We start from the raw sequence: 16,082 nt of genomic DNA on the forward strand, positions 1-16,082 counted from the left end.
TTGTTGCTTGTGACTGGGTTTGAACCTGAGCGGGGAGACCCCTTTAGATTTCAAGGCTAATGCCTTAACCATTTGGCCACCACAGCAGTAAGTATTTTCAAGTGCTGTTCAGAGCTGCTACTGCACACCTCTGTGTGGGACTTGACTGGGCGTCCTGGTCCAGGGGTACGAAAAAATACCACTGCAACCCAAGAAGGCCCTTTTTGTTTTGAACTTATTTTTCTAATCAACCTGTTTGGAAATGTTATTCCACACCTGTGGAGCAGGCTTCCTGGTCCAGGGGTAGAGACATTACCATTGAGCCACACGAGGGTCCTTGGCATTCCAAGGGGATGGGTGTAAAACTGGTTTACCAAGCTGAAGGATATGGCGAGACGTTAGTAAGGAAGGTGAGATTGAGGGATAGGGAGCTTGGGTGTTGGAGCTGGGGAGGTGGTCAGGTTGAGGGAGATCTTGACAGGGAGGATGGGAAGGAGAGAAAATGGGATTGACAGTGACAGGACAGACTTGTTGGGGACTAATGGCCATTTCCTAAGACTGCATATGATTTGCTCATGGCAAAACATGGATGTTTTTCCTGTTTTGTCATCCTCCGTGATGTGTACAGCAACCAAACACACTAATTCCCAATGGTCTGCATGACATGCAGGGAACTGGAACACACTGTACACAACAACCAACAGTGAACACACAGTAAATCTCTGTGGAGCAAAGTGATTATTATTGTTTCCATTGTTCAAAAGAGCCACTTAAATAAACTGATAAAATCACTCTATCTTGATATAAACAAGATCCACAGTGGAATTCAGCACATTCTCACTTCACCCACCCAGCTTAGGAGGCTTCTTTTCAAACTTTTTCATTGGTTAACTGATTGGAAAAACCTGATTCACCCCAGCGCTTAGTGCCCGTAGATTTCTTTGCCCCTATTGCTGTCTATAAACAAAGGTCAGAAGGCTAAATTCCTTATGATAAAAGCAAAATCAGGTAGATCAGCTCCTTTATATATCCTGCCTTCCCCTTCCCTCATGTGTCTTGCTCGTTATACCCACACTGCTTGTTATGCACTCACTGATTACACACTCACATTGCCTATTAACTACTGGCATTAAGGCACTGTTTGATTTTCCTCTGCATTGACTTCAACAATCTCAAATGCAGGGCTTTATTAAATGCCTCTTGGAAGTACATATAGCCAACTATAGACACTCACTTGTCTCTCACAATAGTGACTTTCCCAAGAAAAAAATATAAATTCTTGCCTAAGCCTGCACCTTTACAGGATGGGACTAATCCAGATTCATTTGGAGCACAAGTTTGAGCTGAGCTTACAGTGGTCTGCTGACTCTCTGACACTCTCACTCGCTGCTGTGAGCAAAATGGCCTCATAATATTCTGGTGAACCCATTTTTTACTCCTGTCAAATCTAATATATATTTTCTCAGGTGAAGTCTGAGTGGACGGGGGTGTGGAGGGGACGGTGAGGTACACTGGGAGACGGTGGTGTGGAGGGGACGATGAGGTACACTGGGGGACAGGGGTGTGGAGGGGACGGTGAGTTACACCAGGGGGGATGGGGGTGTGGAGGGGACGGTGAGGTACACCGGGGTGACAGTGAGGTACACCGGGGGACGGTGAGGTACACCGGGGGGACGTGGGTGTGGAGGGGACGGTGAGGTACACCGGGGTGACAGTGAGGTACACCGGGGGACGGTGAGGTACACCGGGGGGACGTGGGTGTGGAGGGGACAGTGAGGTACACCGCTGGACGGGGGTGTGGAGAGGACGGTGAGGTACACTGGGGGGACGGGGTTGTGGAGGGGACGGTGAGGTACACCGGGGGGACAGTGAGGTACACCGGGGGGACAGGGGTGTGGAAGGGGTAACAAGGTATTCCGGGGGACGGTGAGGTACACCGGGGGGACGGTGAGGTACACCGGGGGGATGGTGAGGTACACCGGGGGGACGGTGAGGTACACCGGGGGGATGGTGAGGTACACCGGGGGGACGGTGAGGTACACCGGGGGGACGGGGTTGTGGAGGGGACGGTGAGGTACACCGGGGGGATGGTGAGGTACACCGGGGGGACGGTGAGGTACACCGGGGGGACGGGGTTGTGGAGGGGACGGTGAGGTACACCGGGGGGACAGTGAGGTACACCGGGGGGACAGTGAGGTACACCGGGGGGACGGTGAGGTACACCGGGGGGATGGTGAGGTACACCGGGGGACGGTGAGGTACACCGGGGGGACAGTGAGGTACACCGGGGGGACGGTGAGGTACACCGGGGGGACAGTGAGGTACACCGGGGGGACAGTGAGGTACACCGGGGGGACGAGGTTGTGGAGGGGACAGTGAGGTACACCGGGGGGACAGTGAGGTACACCGGGGGACGGTGAGGTACACCGGGGGACGGTGAGGTACACCGGGGGGACAGTGAGGTACACCGGGGGGACGAGGTTGTGGAGGGGACGGTGAGATACACCGGGGGACGGGGGTGTGGAGGGGGCGGTGAGGTACACTGGGGGGACGGGGGTGTGGAGGGGATGGTGAGGTACACCGGGTGTCGGTGTGGTAAACTGGGGGACGGGGGTATGGAGGGGACGGTGAGGTACCCCGGGGACGGGGGAGTGGAGGGGACGGTGAGGTACACTGGGGGAACAGGGGTGTGGAAAGGGTGGCAAGGTACACCGAGGGGGAGCGGTGAGGTACACCGGGGGTCAGTGAGGTACACCGTGGTAGGAGGGGGCGAGGTACACCGGGGGACAGTGAGGTACACCGGGGGACGGTGAGGTACACCGGGGGACAGTGAGGTACACCGGGGGACAGGGGTGTGGAGGGGGCGGCGAGGTACACCGGGGGACAGTGAGGTACACCGGGGGACAGGGGTGTGGAGGGGGTAGCGAGGTACACCGGGGGACAGTGAGGTACACCGGGGGACGGTGAGGTACACCGGGGGGAAGGGGGTGTGGAGGGGGTAGCGAGGTACACCGGGGGACGGTGAGGTACACCGGGGGACAGTGTGGTACACCGGGGGACAGGGGTGTGGAGGGGGTAGCGAGGTACACCGGGGGACAGTGAGGTACACCGGGGGACAGTGAGGTACACCGGGGGGAAGGGGGTGTGGAGGGGGTAGCGAGGTACACCGGGGGACGGTGAGGTACACCGGGGGGACGGGGGTGTGGAGGGGGTAGCGAAGTACACCGGGGGGACGGTGAGGTACACCGGGGGGACGGGGGTGTGGAGGGGGCGGCGAGGTACACCGGGGGACAGTGAGGTACACCGGGGGGACGGGGGTGTGGAGGGGGCGGCGAGGTACACCGGGGGACAGTGAGGTACACCGGGGGGAAGGGGTGTGGAGGGGGTAGTGAGGTACACCGGGGGACAGTGAGGTACACCGGGGGACAGTGAGGTACACCGGGGGGAAGGGGGTGTGGAGGGGGTAGCGAGGTACACCGGGGGACGGTGAGGTACACCGGGGGGACGGGGGTGTGGAGGGGGCGGCGAGGTACACCGGGGGACAGTGAGGTACACCGGGGGGAAGGGGGTGTGGAGGGGGTAGCGAGGTACACCGGGGGATAGTGAGGTACACCGGGGGACAGTGAGGTACACCGGGGGGAAGGGGGTGTGGAGGGGGTAGCGAGGTACACCAGGGGGACGGTGAGGTACACCGGGGGGACGGTGAGGTACACCGAGGGGATGGGGGTTTGAGGAAGGGTGTTCAGGGAGGGGGTGGGTAAAGGTGGGGAGCTTGGATGGTGAGGACAGAATTTGAAAGAATCTTTGGGGATGGAGGGGAAAAGGGCACGTGGAGGACGTGGCTGAGGCTGGGTCTGGGGAGGGTTACCATGGTGACAGGAGGTGAGTTACCATGGTGACAGGAGCTGATGGTTTCCCTGATATTGGGGGTGAGTTACCATGGTGACAAGGAGGTGAGTTACCATGGTGACAGGAGCTGATGGTTTCCCTGACATTGGGGGTAAGTTACTATGGTGACAGGGCTGATGGTTACCATGGTCACAGTGCGAAAGAGAGAGAGAGAGATCGCATCTCGTAATGGTCACGTGACGGCGCGGTCGGCCGTTTTGGCTTCCGCTGGGCCTCTGATTGGTGCGCAGTGTCACGTGACGGCACATTCAAACAGCCGGCGGTTAGGCGGAGGTCCGGATTGAGTCACTCTCCAGCCCGCGGCAGGGTCTCCGTGACGGCGGCATGTCGTTCCCCCGAGCACCCCTGAAACGTTTCAACGACAGAGTGGGTGAGTTAATCTCCGGGAGCTTTCAGGGTGTGTTTGTGTGGGTGACACGGTGGGATGAGCTCCTTGTGTATGATGAGAGCCATCGACAGCTTCCTCCCACGTTCATGGGGCCTGGGCAGTCTCGGGCTGGGTCAGCGTTTACTGCCCGACTGTCATTACCCATTACACCTGTTATTGCCAAGGGATTCTCTGTGTGTGTGTGTGTGTGTCTCTCTCTCGTACCTACCCCCCCCCCCCCCCCCCACACACACACACACACACACACACACACAATCACAAAAGTTCGTGGGGTGACTTTGTACTTGCAGAGGGACATTTTATTTCGCTCAAAAACTGCATGATTCTGTAATAAGGTTCTGTAAATCTCTTTAAGAAATAGAATCTGTCTGAACATTGGTGAAAAATCTCACAACTCCAGGTTACAGTCCAACAGCTTTCAGAGTGCTGCTCCTTCTGGTGTCTCCAAATCTGAACATTGGGGCACAGACAGCCTCACACCTTCAATGCATTATCTGAGGTGACATGGCACCTATTGTTAAAGTTCACTTGAGAATGTAACTTTTATATATTTTAAAAAAAGTTCTGGGATTTACATATGAAAGAACTGAAACTGACATGGTCATTCTGAAAGATGAGAGACTTAACAAACAATCCAGGTCTTTTTCAATATATAATTTCAGTTGCATCACACTGTAAACTTTTGCTATAAATTCTGTGTCTTAAGATCTAACACTCCACAACAACCAGATGAAGAAGCAGAGCTCTGAAAGCTAGTGCTTCCAAATAAACGTGTTGGACTATACTCTGGTGTTTGTGTGATTTTTAACTTTGTACATCCCAGTCCAACTCCAACACCTCCAAATCATGACTACCATCGACACCATTAACTGCCGATGCAAAGTGGAGAGGATCTCCAAGAAGATCGCACATATCGACACAGGCATCCAGTTTCTGCAGTAAAGATTATGGATCACGAACCCACTCAAGCTGACCTACACTGACTATGCAGAGAGACATTGCTACCGCACCTCATGCAAACTCCTCAATCATCTGCACCAACTGTACAGCTAGTGCCTCAACCTTGAAATTAAGGTGGAGTCTACTCTCTGTCTACACTCAGGATACAGCAGTACAGTTATGGGACTTTGCAAACAGGCAATGCAGCAAAACTACATCATGTACATGCACACACAGAACAAGAAACTGAAGAAATGTAGTATCACCACCAGCAGTAGCCAAGCCTGCCCTGGCATTACAGTGGAAACAATTATCACCATTGGGAAGTCAATTGTCAACTTATTGGATCACACCCTTCAACCGGAAGAGATTGAAGCTCTTAGCAAGGGTCTCAATTTCTGCCCCTCCACCAAATTGACCCCATGGGTCTTGCAGCAGACACTAAGGAATTCATCAGATGAATGAGAAACTTGGAATTTTTTCAAGATGCCAGCAGTAATCCCAATGAGCCCACTGAGCAACCGGAACAGCCATCACAGGGACCTGTAGAGGGGTGACCAAAGAAGGAGACAACTTGGACTCCACCGGAGGGCTGCTTCTGCTCAAACTGTCAGGAAATCTATAGATGCCAGATTCATCAGTCGCACCCACAAGGTAGAGCAAACCATCACCCGATCACAACATAACGCCATTCATGCCTTCAAAACTAATCACAACATTGTCGTCAAACCAGCTGATAAAGGAGGAGCCATTGTCATTCAGAATACAACCAATTACTGCAAGGAAGTGTACCGACAATTGAACAACCAGGAATGCTACACACAACTACTGGCCCTTCCAACCAAAAAGCACACCCGTGAACTAAACTCATTGATTAGTGTTTCCTATACATCTTCATCCCATGTACTACTTGCGTAGGTGACTTCTTCTGCCTTCTGAGGATACACAAAGCTGACACACTAGGTAGCCCCATCATATCAAGCAATGGGACCCTGTGTGAGAACCCCTCTAGCTACGTTGAAGGCATCTTTAAATCCATTGTACAGAGGACCTCCAGCTTTTGTTCAGGCACTCTAGATTTCTTACAGAAACCAGTCGAACTGGGAATGTTCCTCTGCACAATGGGTGTTTCAGGACCCTACACCAGCATCCCCACAATGACTGTATTGCAGCAATGTCTTCCAAACTCTATCCTGCTACTCATCTGTTTTATCCTCGACTGTGAAGTTTTTCACCTTTTTTTTGACAACCAGACACACACAACAGCTGGATGTAGGTTTGCCCGCTGAGCTGGAAGGTTCATTTCCAGATGTTTAGTCACCATACTAGGTAACATTATCAGTGAGCCTCTGGATGAAGTGTTGGTGGCATGGCCCACTTTCTATTTGTTTGTTTCCTTGGGTTGATGACATCATTTCCTGTTCTTTTTTCTCGGGTGGTAAATGGGATCCAAGTCAATGGGTTTGTTGTTAGCATTCCAACCGGAACTCTATGCTTCTAGGAATTCTCGTGCGTGCCTCTGGCTTATCCTAGGATAGATGTGCTGTCGCAGTCGAAGTGGTATCCGTCCACATCTGTATGTAAGGATACTCGTGAGAGTGGGCTATGTCTTTTTGTGGCTAGTTGTTGTTCATACATCCTGGTGGCCAGTTTTCTGCCTGTATGTCCAATGTTGTGTTGTTGCAGTTCTTTCTAGGTATTTTGTAAATGACATTAGTTTTTTTTGTTTGTTTGTATAGGGTCTTTCATTAGCTGCTGTTGGTGGGTTTGTGAACTACCATGATGCCAAGCGGTCTGAGTAGTCTGGCAGTCATTTCCGAGATGTCTTTAATGTAGAGGAGAGTGGCTAGGGTTTCTGGAACAGGTTTTGTCTGCTTGTTGGGTTTGTTGCTGAGAAATCGGCGGACTGTTCATTTGGGTGCATGTTCTTTCTGAATCCAGTGTATAGGTATACAGTATCTGTATAGTATCCTTGCATACAGATAAAGAAGGACGCCACTTTGACTGGGACAACATATTCATCCTAGGATAAGCCAAACAGAGACACTCTCGAATTCCTAGAAGCATGGCATTCCAACTGGAATTCTATCAACAAACACACATTTTTAATAGATATTTTTGTTGGAAATTTAACATTTTTACAAGTTTACAAAAATAAACAAAACTCTAGTACAAACATTGATATACAATTAAATCTTTAAATAATAACCAAAATTTAACAAAAGAAAAATACCAAGAGGGGGAAAAAACCAAAACTCAACTAGCTACTAATCTAACCTACAACTAACCAGAGTGTATAATTAAGTCTCTTACATTATTCAAATAAGAGGGGAAAAAAAAACAGATAACACAGAAATTGGATGGTGCGATGCATGCTCAGAATGTAACAAAACCCGTATTCGTGCGGGATTCCTTTCCCAAGGGGCCCCGGACCAGCCAGGTTCGCAATCTCAATTAAATAAAAGCCCTTGTTAGGATAGCCGAAATATCTGTATTTATATAATTCAAGAAGGGCTGCCATATTTTGAGATAATTCGGCCTTTCGGTGCACCATATTTGTAAGGAAGTCAAGGGGAATACATTCCATAATTAATCTGTGCCAATTTGAAAATCCAGGGGGTCCCTCAGCCACCCAGTTTACCAAAATATTTTTCCTTGCACAGAAAGAGAGAATAGAAAATAATCCAGAGAGGGTAAGTTCGAAAAGCCCAAAAGGAGAGATACAGGGTCCACTTTAATTTCTGTTCCTAAAATTTCTGTCAGGGTACTTGCCTATGGACCTGCCATAAGATCCGTAGGTACTGGACTAAAGTAGCAATGTACAAGAGTGCCCACCTCTATTTTGCACTTGGGACACATTGGAGATGCTCCTGCCTTAAATTTTGCCAATCGATCCGGTGCTATATGGGCCCTATAAAGTATCTTCAGCTGGATAGCCTGAGTTCTGATGCAGATGGTGATTCTTCTGGCGTTTTCCCAAATGTCATTCCACGTTTCTATAGAGATTTCTAGTCCCAAATCCTGATCCCATGTTTTAAGCAGATTGTCCATATCTCCCGATACTTCATCATATAGTAAATGATAAATAGTACTGATGGAAGATACCCCATTGGTCTTAGCACTCTACATTCTCTATCTGATTTAGAAAGACTATCCAATAACGTAGTCGTCTTCTGTATGTAATTTCGAATTTGGAAGTATCGAAAGAGGTCTCCATTAGGTAATCCAAATTTCTGACTCAGCCGTTCAAAAGACATCAGGACCCCTTCTTTAAATAGGTCCCCTAAACATGAGATACCCCTGGATCTCCAGAGTTTAAAAGTGGCATCTGTAACCCCCGGTTGAAATCCCCATGCTCCCACTATCGGAGCATAGGGGATGTTTTATGTGAGTTGCCCTCGTTTTGCCGCATTATATTCCAAGCTTTAATTGTGTTTAGTATTATAGGGTTTTTACAGTGATCCGTAATGATTTTCCTCTTGCCTGAAAATAAAAAGTTAATAAGTGGGCATTTAACTTGAGAAGCCTCTATGTCCAGCCAGATTGATTGTGGGTCAGACAAGACCCAAGCAGCTATGTAACTTAATAGGGAACTTAACTGATATTTCCTAAAATCTGGGAAGTCCAATCCTCTCCTTGCCTGTGGAAGCTGTAGCTTCTTCAGCTTAATGAGGGGCTGTCTATGATTCCAGATAAAGGAGCCCAACCAGCCATATAATTTACGTAGTGCCAGCCTTGGCAGCATCACCGGAAGCATTCTCATAGGGTATAGGAGACGGGGCAGGACATTCATTTTAACTAGTGCTATTCTACCCAACCAGGAAAATGGAAGGTCTCCCCATCGCTAGAGGTCCTGCCTTATCCTTTTCAGTAAATGCACAAAGTTAGCCTTGCATAACTGACCAAATACTGGGGCAATAAAAATGCCTAAATATAAGAAACCCTCCAGGGACCACTGAAAGGGAAAGTGGGATCCATCCACTAAGTGGGGTATCATAGCAAGGCCACCCATTGGCATAGCCTCTGATTTTGAGAAATTAATTTTATAGCCTGAGAATGCACTAAATGTATTAATAACTTGAATTAAGCGAGGCACGGACATCAGAGGATTACTGAGGAATAGAAGAACATCATCTGCGTAAAGGGTAATTTTATGTTTACCTGTACCAATCCTCGGCGCCGTTATATTAGGATCAGCCCATTTGGCTTCTGCTAGTGGTTCAATTATTAGCGTAAATAACAATAGTGAGAAAGGACATCCCTGATGGCAGCCACTATCCACACTGAAGCTATCCGAACCTAATCCATTGGTAACCACAACTGCTTTGGGATCACTATACAATGTTAAGACCCATTTGGTAAACACCTTTCCAATGTGTAAAACAAATTTGACCATTCAACCCTATCGAATGTCTTTTCCGCCTCTAATGAGACTACTACTCTTGGTATCTTTCCCTGATGGCAGGCTTGAATCATATTCAAAACCCTTCTAATATTATTGGATGATCTACGGCCCTTAATAAACCCCATCTGATCCTCCTTTTATGATATGTGGCAATACCCTTTCTAGTCTCAATGCTAACGTTTTAGAAAGGATTTTAAAATCTATATTTAGCAAGGATATTGGTCTGTATGACGCGCAATCTTCTGGGTCCTTTCCTTTTTTAAGGGTAAGAGAGATATTTGTCTCTTTCAACGAAGGCGGGAGACAGCCCTGACTGTATGCGTAGTTATACATGTCCATAAGTGGACCAGCCAATATTCCTGTAAATTCTTTATAGAATTCAGCTTGAAAGCCATCTGGGCCAGGTGCCTTACTGCTCCTGAAGTTGCCTGATTGCGTCAAGTATTTCTTGGACTGTTAGGGGACCATTTAAGACTGATACCTGTTCCGGAGTTAGGTCCGGAAAGGTCAAATTTTTTAAAAAATGATTGCATCCTCCTAGTCCTGTCTTCACAATTCTGCGATTTATATAAATCAGAATAAAATTTTCTAAAGATTGCTTTAATCCTTTTATAATCATGAGTCAAAATACCTGTACTTTCCTTGATAGACGTAATAGTTTGAGGGGCCTTTTCTTTTCTTTGCAAGAAATGCTAAGTATCTACCCGGTTTGTCGCCAAATTCATGTAACCTTTGTTTTGCAGATAATATTTCCCTCTTAGCTATTTGGGTAAGCGTGGTGTTTAGAGCTTTCCTATGGGCTGTAATCCATTGCAATTTTTGATAATAGAAGGTCTATCAGCGTATGCTGTTTCAGCTGCTTTTAAGCGAGCTTCGAGCTGTTGTTCTCCCTTTAATTTTTTCTGGGTCGCTGAGTATGAGATGATCAAACCTCGCTCATAAGCTTTGATGGTCTCCCACATCATTGATGGGTTGCTAGCCGTACCTAAATTAATTTCTTAAATTTTTTAAAATTCTTGAGAGAAGTACTTTACAAAATTACTATCTTTCATCAGGAAGGGGTCCATACGCCAATGCCGAGGGGATGTCCCATTGTTCCTCGTCTTGATTTCCATACATACAGCAAATACTACCTATTTTACAGGATGATATGGAATTTTAAAAAATCGAGGGGGCAAAAAAACATATCAATTCTGGTATGACATTTATGTGGATTGGAGTAAAAACAAAAATCTCTGCCCTGTGGAGGAAGAAATCTCCATACATCTTCTAATCCTAATTCTTTGTTCAAATCCACCAGTTGTCTAGATCTGGGAGATACTTCTGCAGTACTCTTGGGAATCCTATCTATTTCCGGATCCATAATACAATTAAAGTCTCCCCCTATAATTGTCTGACGTGCACCGTGAGCCATCAATTTTGAGAAGGCTTCCGTTATAAATTTAAAAGGATGTGCCGGGGGGCAATACAAATTTAAAATCCCATATTCCATTTATAAGGGCTTTAATCAGAATATATCGTCTAGATTCGTCTTTTATCTGTTTTGAGAGGGAAATTCTTCCGAATAAGAATAACAACTCCCCTGCTTTTTGAGCTAAAAAGAAAAAAAGGCCTGATCAAATCCACCCTGTCATAATTTCAAGTGTTCTTTATCCAACAAGTGTGTCTCCTGTAAGAGAGCTATATCAACCCTTTCTTTCTTGAGATTTGATAATATTTTCTTCCTTTTGACTGGTGAATTACTCCCCTTGACATTCCAGGTGCACCACTTAACCGACTGATCATCCATAATCATCCGGGTAAATCCCAGAGCCCTTGGGAGGGGAAACCCTATCCAGAACATCCCGAGCATAGTGCATATAAAATTCACAATGTGAATTCACAAAGACTCTCTAATACACTCTCAACAGTATAATAAAAAAAACTATCAAACTTATTTAAATGGAGATTTTCCCCCTTGTTCCCAGGGGATATCGCTTCCTTTTCAAAGGTCCATCGTATCCTCTCCCAACCAGTGCCCCACACCCTTGACCCAGGCGCTCCTCAATAGGATGAGGAAAATTCAAATATACTACAGAGCTAGAGTTAACAGTGAGCACCCTATCCCCACCCACACCAACACCTGGATATATTTGGTAATTTTAATACCATGTATAAACATATATAACTATAAAATTACAACCTCAACAAGTAATAATTAAATATAATAATACAAAATAACAAGGGAAAGCAACCCCGCTCCTAGAGACAGAGGGTAACCACCTCCCCCCCACCAACATTAACTAGACCCCCGGCCTGTATATATAGAGTAATTAAAAAAAACCAAGGTGGGGGTGGGGGGGAGAAAATTGTTAAGTAGAGAACAAATAAATAAATCCCGCCCCATCCCCAAGATAATATTAAACAGTAAGGTAAAAACAAAGAAAAGGGGAGGGGGGGGATATAAACCGGAGTGGGGGGAAGGCAAACCAACATCAATTATCTCTTACAATTTATCTAAGAGAGTCCAAAAATTCCTTAGCCTTTTCCGGCAATCCGAAGTTATACACTGATCCTTCATGGTTAGCGTAGTGTCGCTGGGTAGCGTAAGGCGTACTGAATATTTAAGTCCCTTAAACACTTCTTCGCCTCATCGAATGCCTTCCTCTTACGGACCAGAGCTGGGGAAAAGTCCTGGAATAACATGATCTTGGAACCTTTTTATAGATCATGGCTTGGGGATCTTTTCCAAGATTTCTAGAGGCTTCTAGAAGTATCTGCCTCCTCCTTATAGCTCTGCAGCCGGAACAGGACCGGGTGGGGGCGCTGGTTCGAGCCGGGCCCGTGTATTGCAACCTGGTAAGCCCATTCCACCCTTACCTGGCCTGATCCAGCCTCCAGGTTTAAAAGTTGTGGAAGCCACTGTTCAAGGAATGCTAATTTAAGCTGGCCTTCCTCTTCCCGTTTGGGAAGGCCCAGCAAACGAATATTTTTTCGACTACCTTGATTCTCAAGGTCGTCAATGTGGTTCTCTAAGGTCCGGACTTGCTGTTTGAGAGTCCAGACCTGATCCACGGCCGATTGCGTTGTAGTTTCAGAGGTCGCGGCCTTTAGCTCCGCCCCTCCAACTCAGCGCTCGATTTCCTTAATGTTTCGGTCGTGCTTTTGCAGCACGGCCAAGAGTGAGTCCCATCGACTTCGGGATTCTTCAATAAAAGTGTCGATCTTCGCATCCAGTTTGAAGATGATTTCCACGAGGCTCGCCACTGTAGGTAAGTCCCCCGGCGCGCATGCCTCTGCTGCAGCTGGAGAGGGTGAGGGAGGGGTTCCTGCTTGCTGAGAGTTGCGCGCTCCCTTCCCTTTAGTCATTTTTACTGAAGATTAAATTGTTTAAATTCAATACTAAGCAACTAATTAAATTAAACAGCTATTTTAAATGATTTGGTGAGTGTGGTGGGGGTGGGTGACCCACTTTGCCCATGTCTTGGGAGGAGCACTGTAGACTCAGACTTGCTTGGTCTCTGCCATCTTGGATCCCATTTGACTTGGATCCCATTTACTATCCCTTGAGAAAAAGAACAGGAAATGATGTCACCAACCCAAGGAAACCTAAACACATAAATAGAAAGCAGGCCATGCCACCAGAGTTTCTTTCAGAGGCTCACTGATGATGTGACAAAATGTCTGTCTGAAAACTAACTTTCTAGCTCAGCGAGGCAAACCTACATCCAGAACCTCAACCTGAGCTACAAATCTTCTCAAAACCTGCTAGGAACAGCCATGGGAACCAAATTTGCAGCTAGATATGCCAACATTTTCATGCACATGTTTGAACAAGACTTATTCTCTACACAGGACCTCCAACTAACACTGTACACCAGCTATATTGACAACATTTTCTTCCTCTGGACTTATAGCGAGGAGTCACTGAAACAACTACACAGTGATATCAATGAGTTTCATCCCACCACCAAACTCACCATGGACCACTCTTTAGTATCTCTCATTCTTGGACACATGCCTCTTCATCAAGGATGGGCACCTCCTACTACCGCAAACCCATGGATAACCTCACAATGCTACACTTCTCCAGCTTCCACCCGAAACACATTAAAACAGTCATCCCCTACAGACAAACCATATGGATACACAGGATCTGTTCAGATGAGGAGGAACGTGATGGGCACTTAGGAGGGTATCCTGGAGTACTTTCAAGAACAGGGTACAATATTCAATTCATCAACTACCAGTTCGATGTGCCACAGTGAGAAACTGTAATGACATGGCTGGAGACAGACACTAGCTGCAACCGACAAGACCTTCGCTATGCCTTCACTTCTGGCCTTTAGACACCCGCCAAACCTCCAAACGGATCATTGTTCGCAGCAAACTGTCCAGCTTTCATGATAATATCATGCAGCATCTGCCATGACTGGAGTGTAAGACATGTCAGTGTTGACATGGATGCCACCATTACACGTGGGGACACCACCCACCATATATGTGGCAGGTGCTCACTTATGTGACTCAACCAACACTGTCGACTTCATCCGCTGAGGCTAGGATGCCCCTTTGGCATGGTATGTTGGTGGGACTGAGCAGAAGCTACGTCAACAGATGAATGGACACTGCACAACAATCACTATCTAGGAGTGTTCCCTCTCGTTTGGGGAACACTTAGTGGTCCGGGACATTTAACCTCAGACCTTTGGCTGGCTATCCTCCAAGGTGGACGTCAGGACAGGCAGTGACGCAAAGAGGCCAAGCAGAGGCTGATAGCCAAGTTTGATACCAATTGGAATGGCCTCAACCTTGGGTTCATGTCACACTACAGGTGACCCCACTGCACTACACGCACACTCTTATTCACCCACGCACATTCATATGAACAAAGACATTCACGCAGGCCATCTCTCACACACAAGCATGCACCCTCTCACAGACTTATACCCCTTCGCGCTCTCTCGCTCGAGCGTGGGCCCTCGGGGGGGCCCCCCTCTCTCGTCCCCTCTCTCTCTCTGTCCCTCTCTCTCTGTCCCCCTCTCCCGAGGGCCCATGCGGGCCCCCTCTCTCGTGCGGGCGGCCCCGCCCTCTCCCACGCGCGGCCCCCGCACCCCCTCCATTCCCCCCGCCCCCTCTCTCGCCCCCGCTTTCTCGCCCCCACCCCCCCTCTCGCCCCCGCCCCCCCTCGCCCCCGCCCCCCCTCGCCCCCGCCCCCCCTCGCCCCCGCCCCCCCCTCGCCCCCGCCCCCCCTCGCCCCCGCCCCCCCCTCCTCTCGCCCCCGCCGCCCTCCTCTCGCCCCCGCCCCCCCCTCGCCCCCGCCCCCCCCTCTCGCCCCCGCCTCTCCTCTCGCCCCCGCCCCCCCCTCTCGCCCCCCCCCCCTCTCGCCCCCCCCTCTCGCCCCCCCCCTCTCTCGCCCCCCCCCTCTCGCCCCCCTCTCTCGCTCGCCCCCCCCCTCTCGCCCCCCCCCCTCTCGCCCCCCCCTCTCTCGCCCCCCCCTCTCTCGCCCCCCCCTCTCTCGCCCCCCCCTCTCTCGCCCCCCCCCTCTCTCTCCCCCCCCTCTCTCTCCCCCCCCTCTCTCTCCCCCCCCTCTCTCGCCCCCCCCTCTCTCGCCCCCCCCTCTCTCGCCCCCCCCTCTCTCGCCCCCCCCTCTCTCGCCCCCCCCTCTCTCGCCCCCCCTCTCTCGCCCCCCCCTCTCTCGCCCGCCCCCCCCTCTCTCGCCCGCCCCCTCTCTCGCCCGCCCCCCCTCTCTCGCCCGCCCCCCCCTCTCTTGCCCGCCCCCCCCTCTCTCGCCCGCCCCCCCCTCTCTCGCCCGCCCCCCCCTCTCTCGCCCGCCCCCCCCTCTCTCGCCCGCCCCCCCTCTCTCGCCCGCCCCCCCCTCTCTCGCCCGCCCCCCCCTCTCTCGCCCGCCCCCCCCTCTCTCGCCCGCCCCCCCCTCTCTCGCCCGCCCCCCCCTCTCTCGCCCGCCCCCCCCTCTCTCGCCCGCCCCCCCCTCTCTCGCCCGCCCCCCCCTCTCTCGCCCGCCCCCCCCTCTCTCGCCCGCCCCCCCTCTCTCGCCCGCCCCCCCCTCTCTCGCCCCCCCCTCTCACTCGCCCCCCCCTCTCACTCTCTCGCCCCCCCCTCTCACTCTCTCGCCCCCCCCTCTCACTCTCTCGCCCCCCCCTCTCACTCTCTCGCCCCCCCCTCTCACTCTCTCGCCCCCCCCTCTCACTCTCTCGCCCCCCCTCTCACTCTCTCGCCCCCCCCTCTCACTCTCTCGCCCCCCCCTCTCACTCTCTCGCCCCCCCCTCTCACTCTCTCGCCCCCCCCTCTCACTCTCTCGCCCCCCCCTCTCACTCTCTCGCCCCCCCCTCTCACTCTCTCGCCCCCCCCTCTCACTCTCTCGCCCCCCCCTCTCACTCTCTCGCCCCCCCCTCTCACTCTCTCGCCCCCCCCTCTCACTCTCTCGCCCCCCCCTCTCACTCTCTCGCCCCCCCCTCTCAC

At 50.5% G+C, this 16,082-nt stretch overlaps 1 protein-coding gene across 4 annotated transcripts in view; it reads left to right on the top strand.

Annotated features, from left to right (window-relative positions):
• Positions 1–4,150: 4,150 nt before the first annotated feature.
• The window catches only part of hmmr (hyaluronan-mediated motility receptor (RHAMM)), a 60,372-nt gene continuing 48,440 nt past the window's right edge, over positions 4,151–16,082 (top strand). For 3 of the 4 annotated variants that reach the window (XM_087995146.1, XM_087995147.1, XM_043703153.2), the window contains exon 1: positions 4,157–4,258. In XM_087995146.1, coding sequence (XP_087851272.1) covers positions 4,213–4,258 — 46 coding nt within the window. In that variant the 5' untranslated portion in view covers positions 4,157–4,212. Of the gene's footprint in view, positions 4,259–16,082 lie in introns of all 4 variants that reach the window. The other variant, XM_087995148.1, reaches the window with a different exon arrangement.

The sequence above is a fragment of the Chiloscyllium plagiosum genome, unplaced genomic scaffold (genome assembly GCF_037043375.1).
Source record: "Chiloscyllium plagiosum isolate Xiang-an unplaced genomic scaffold, Cpla_swu_hap1 HiC_scaffold_16, whole genome shotgun sequence".
Lineage (NCBI taxonomy): Eukaryota > Metazoa > Chordata > Chondrichthyes > Orectolobiformes > Hemiscylliidae > Chiloscyllium > Chiloscyllium plagiosum.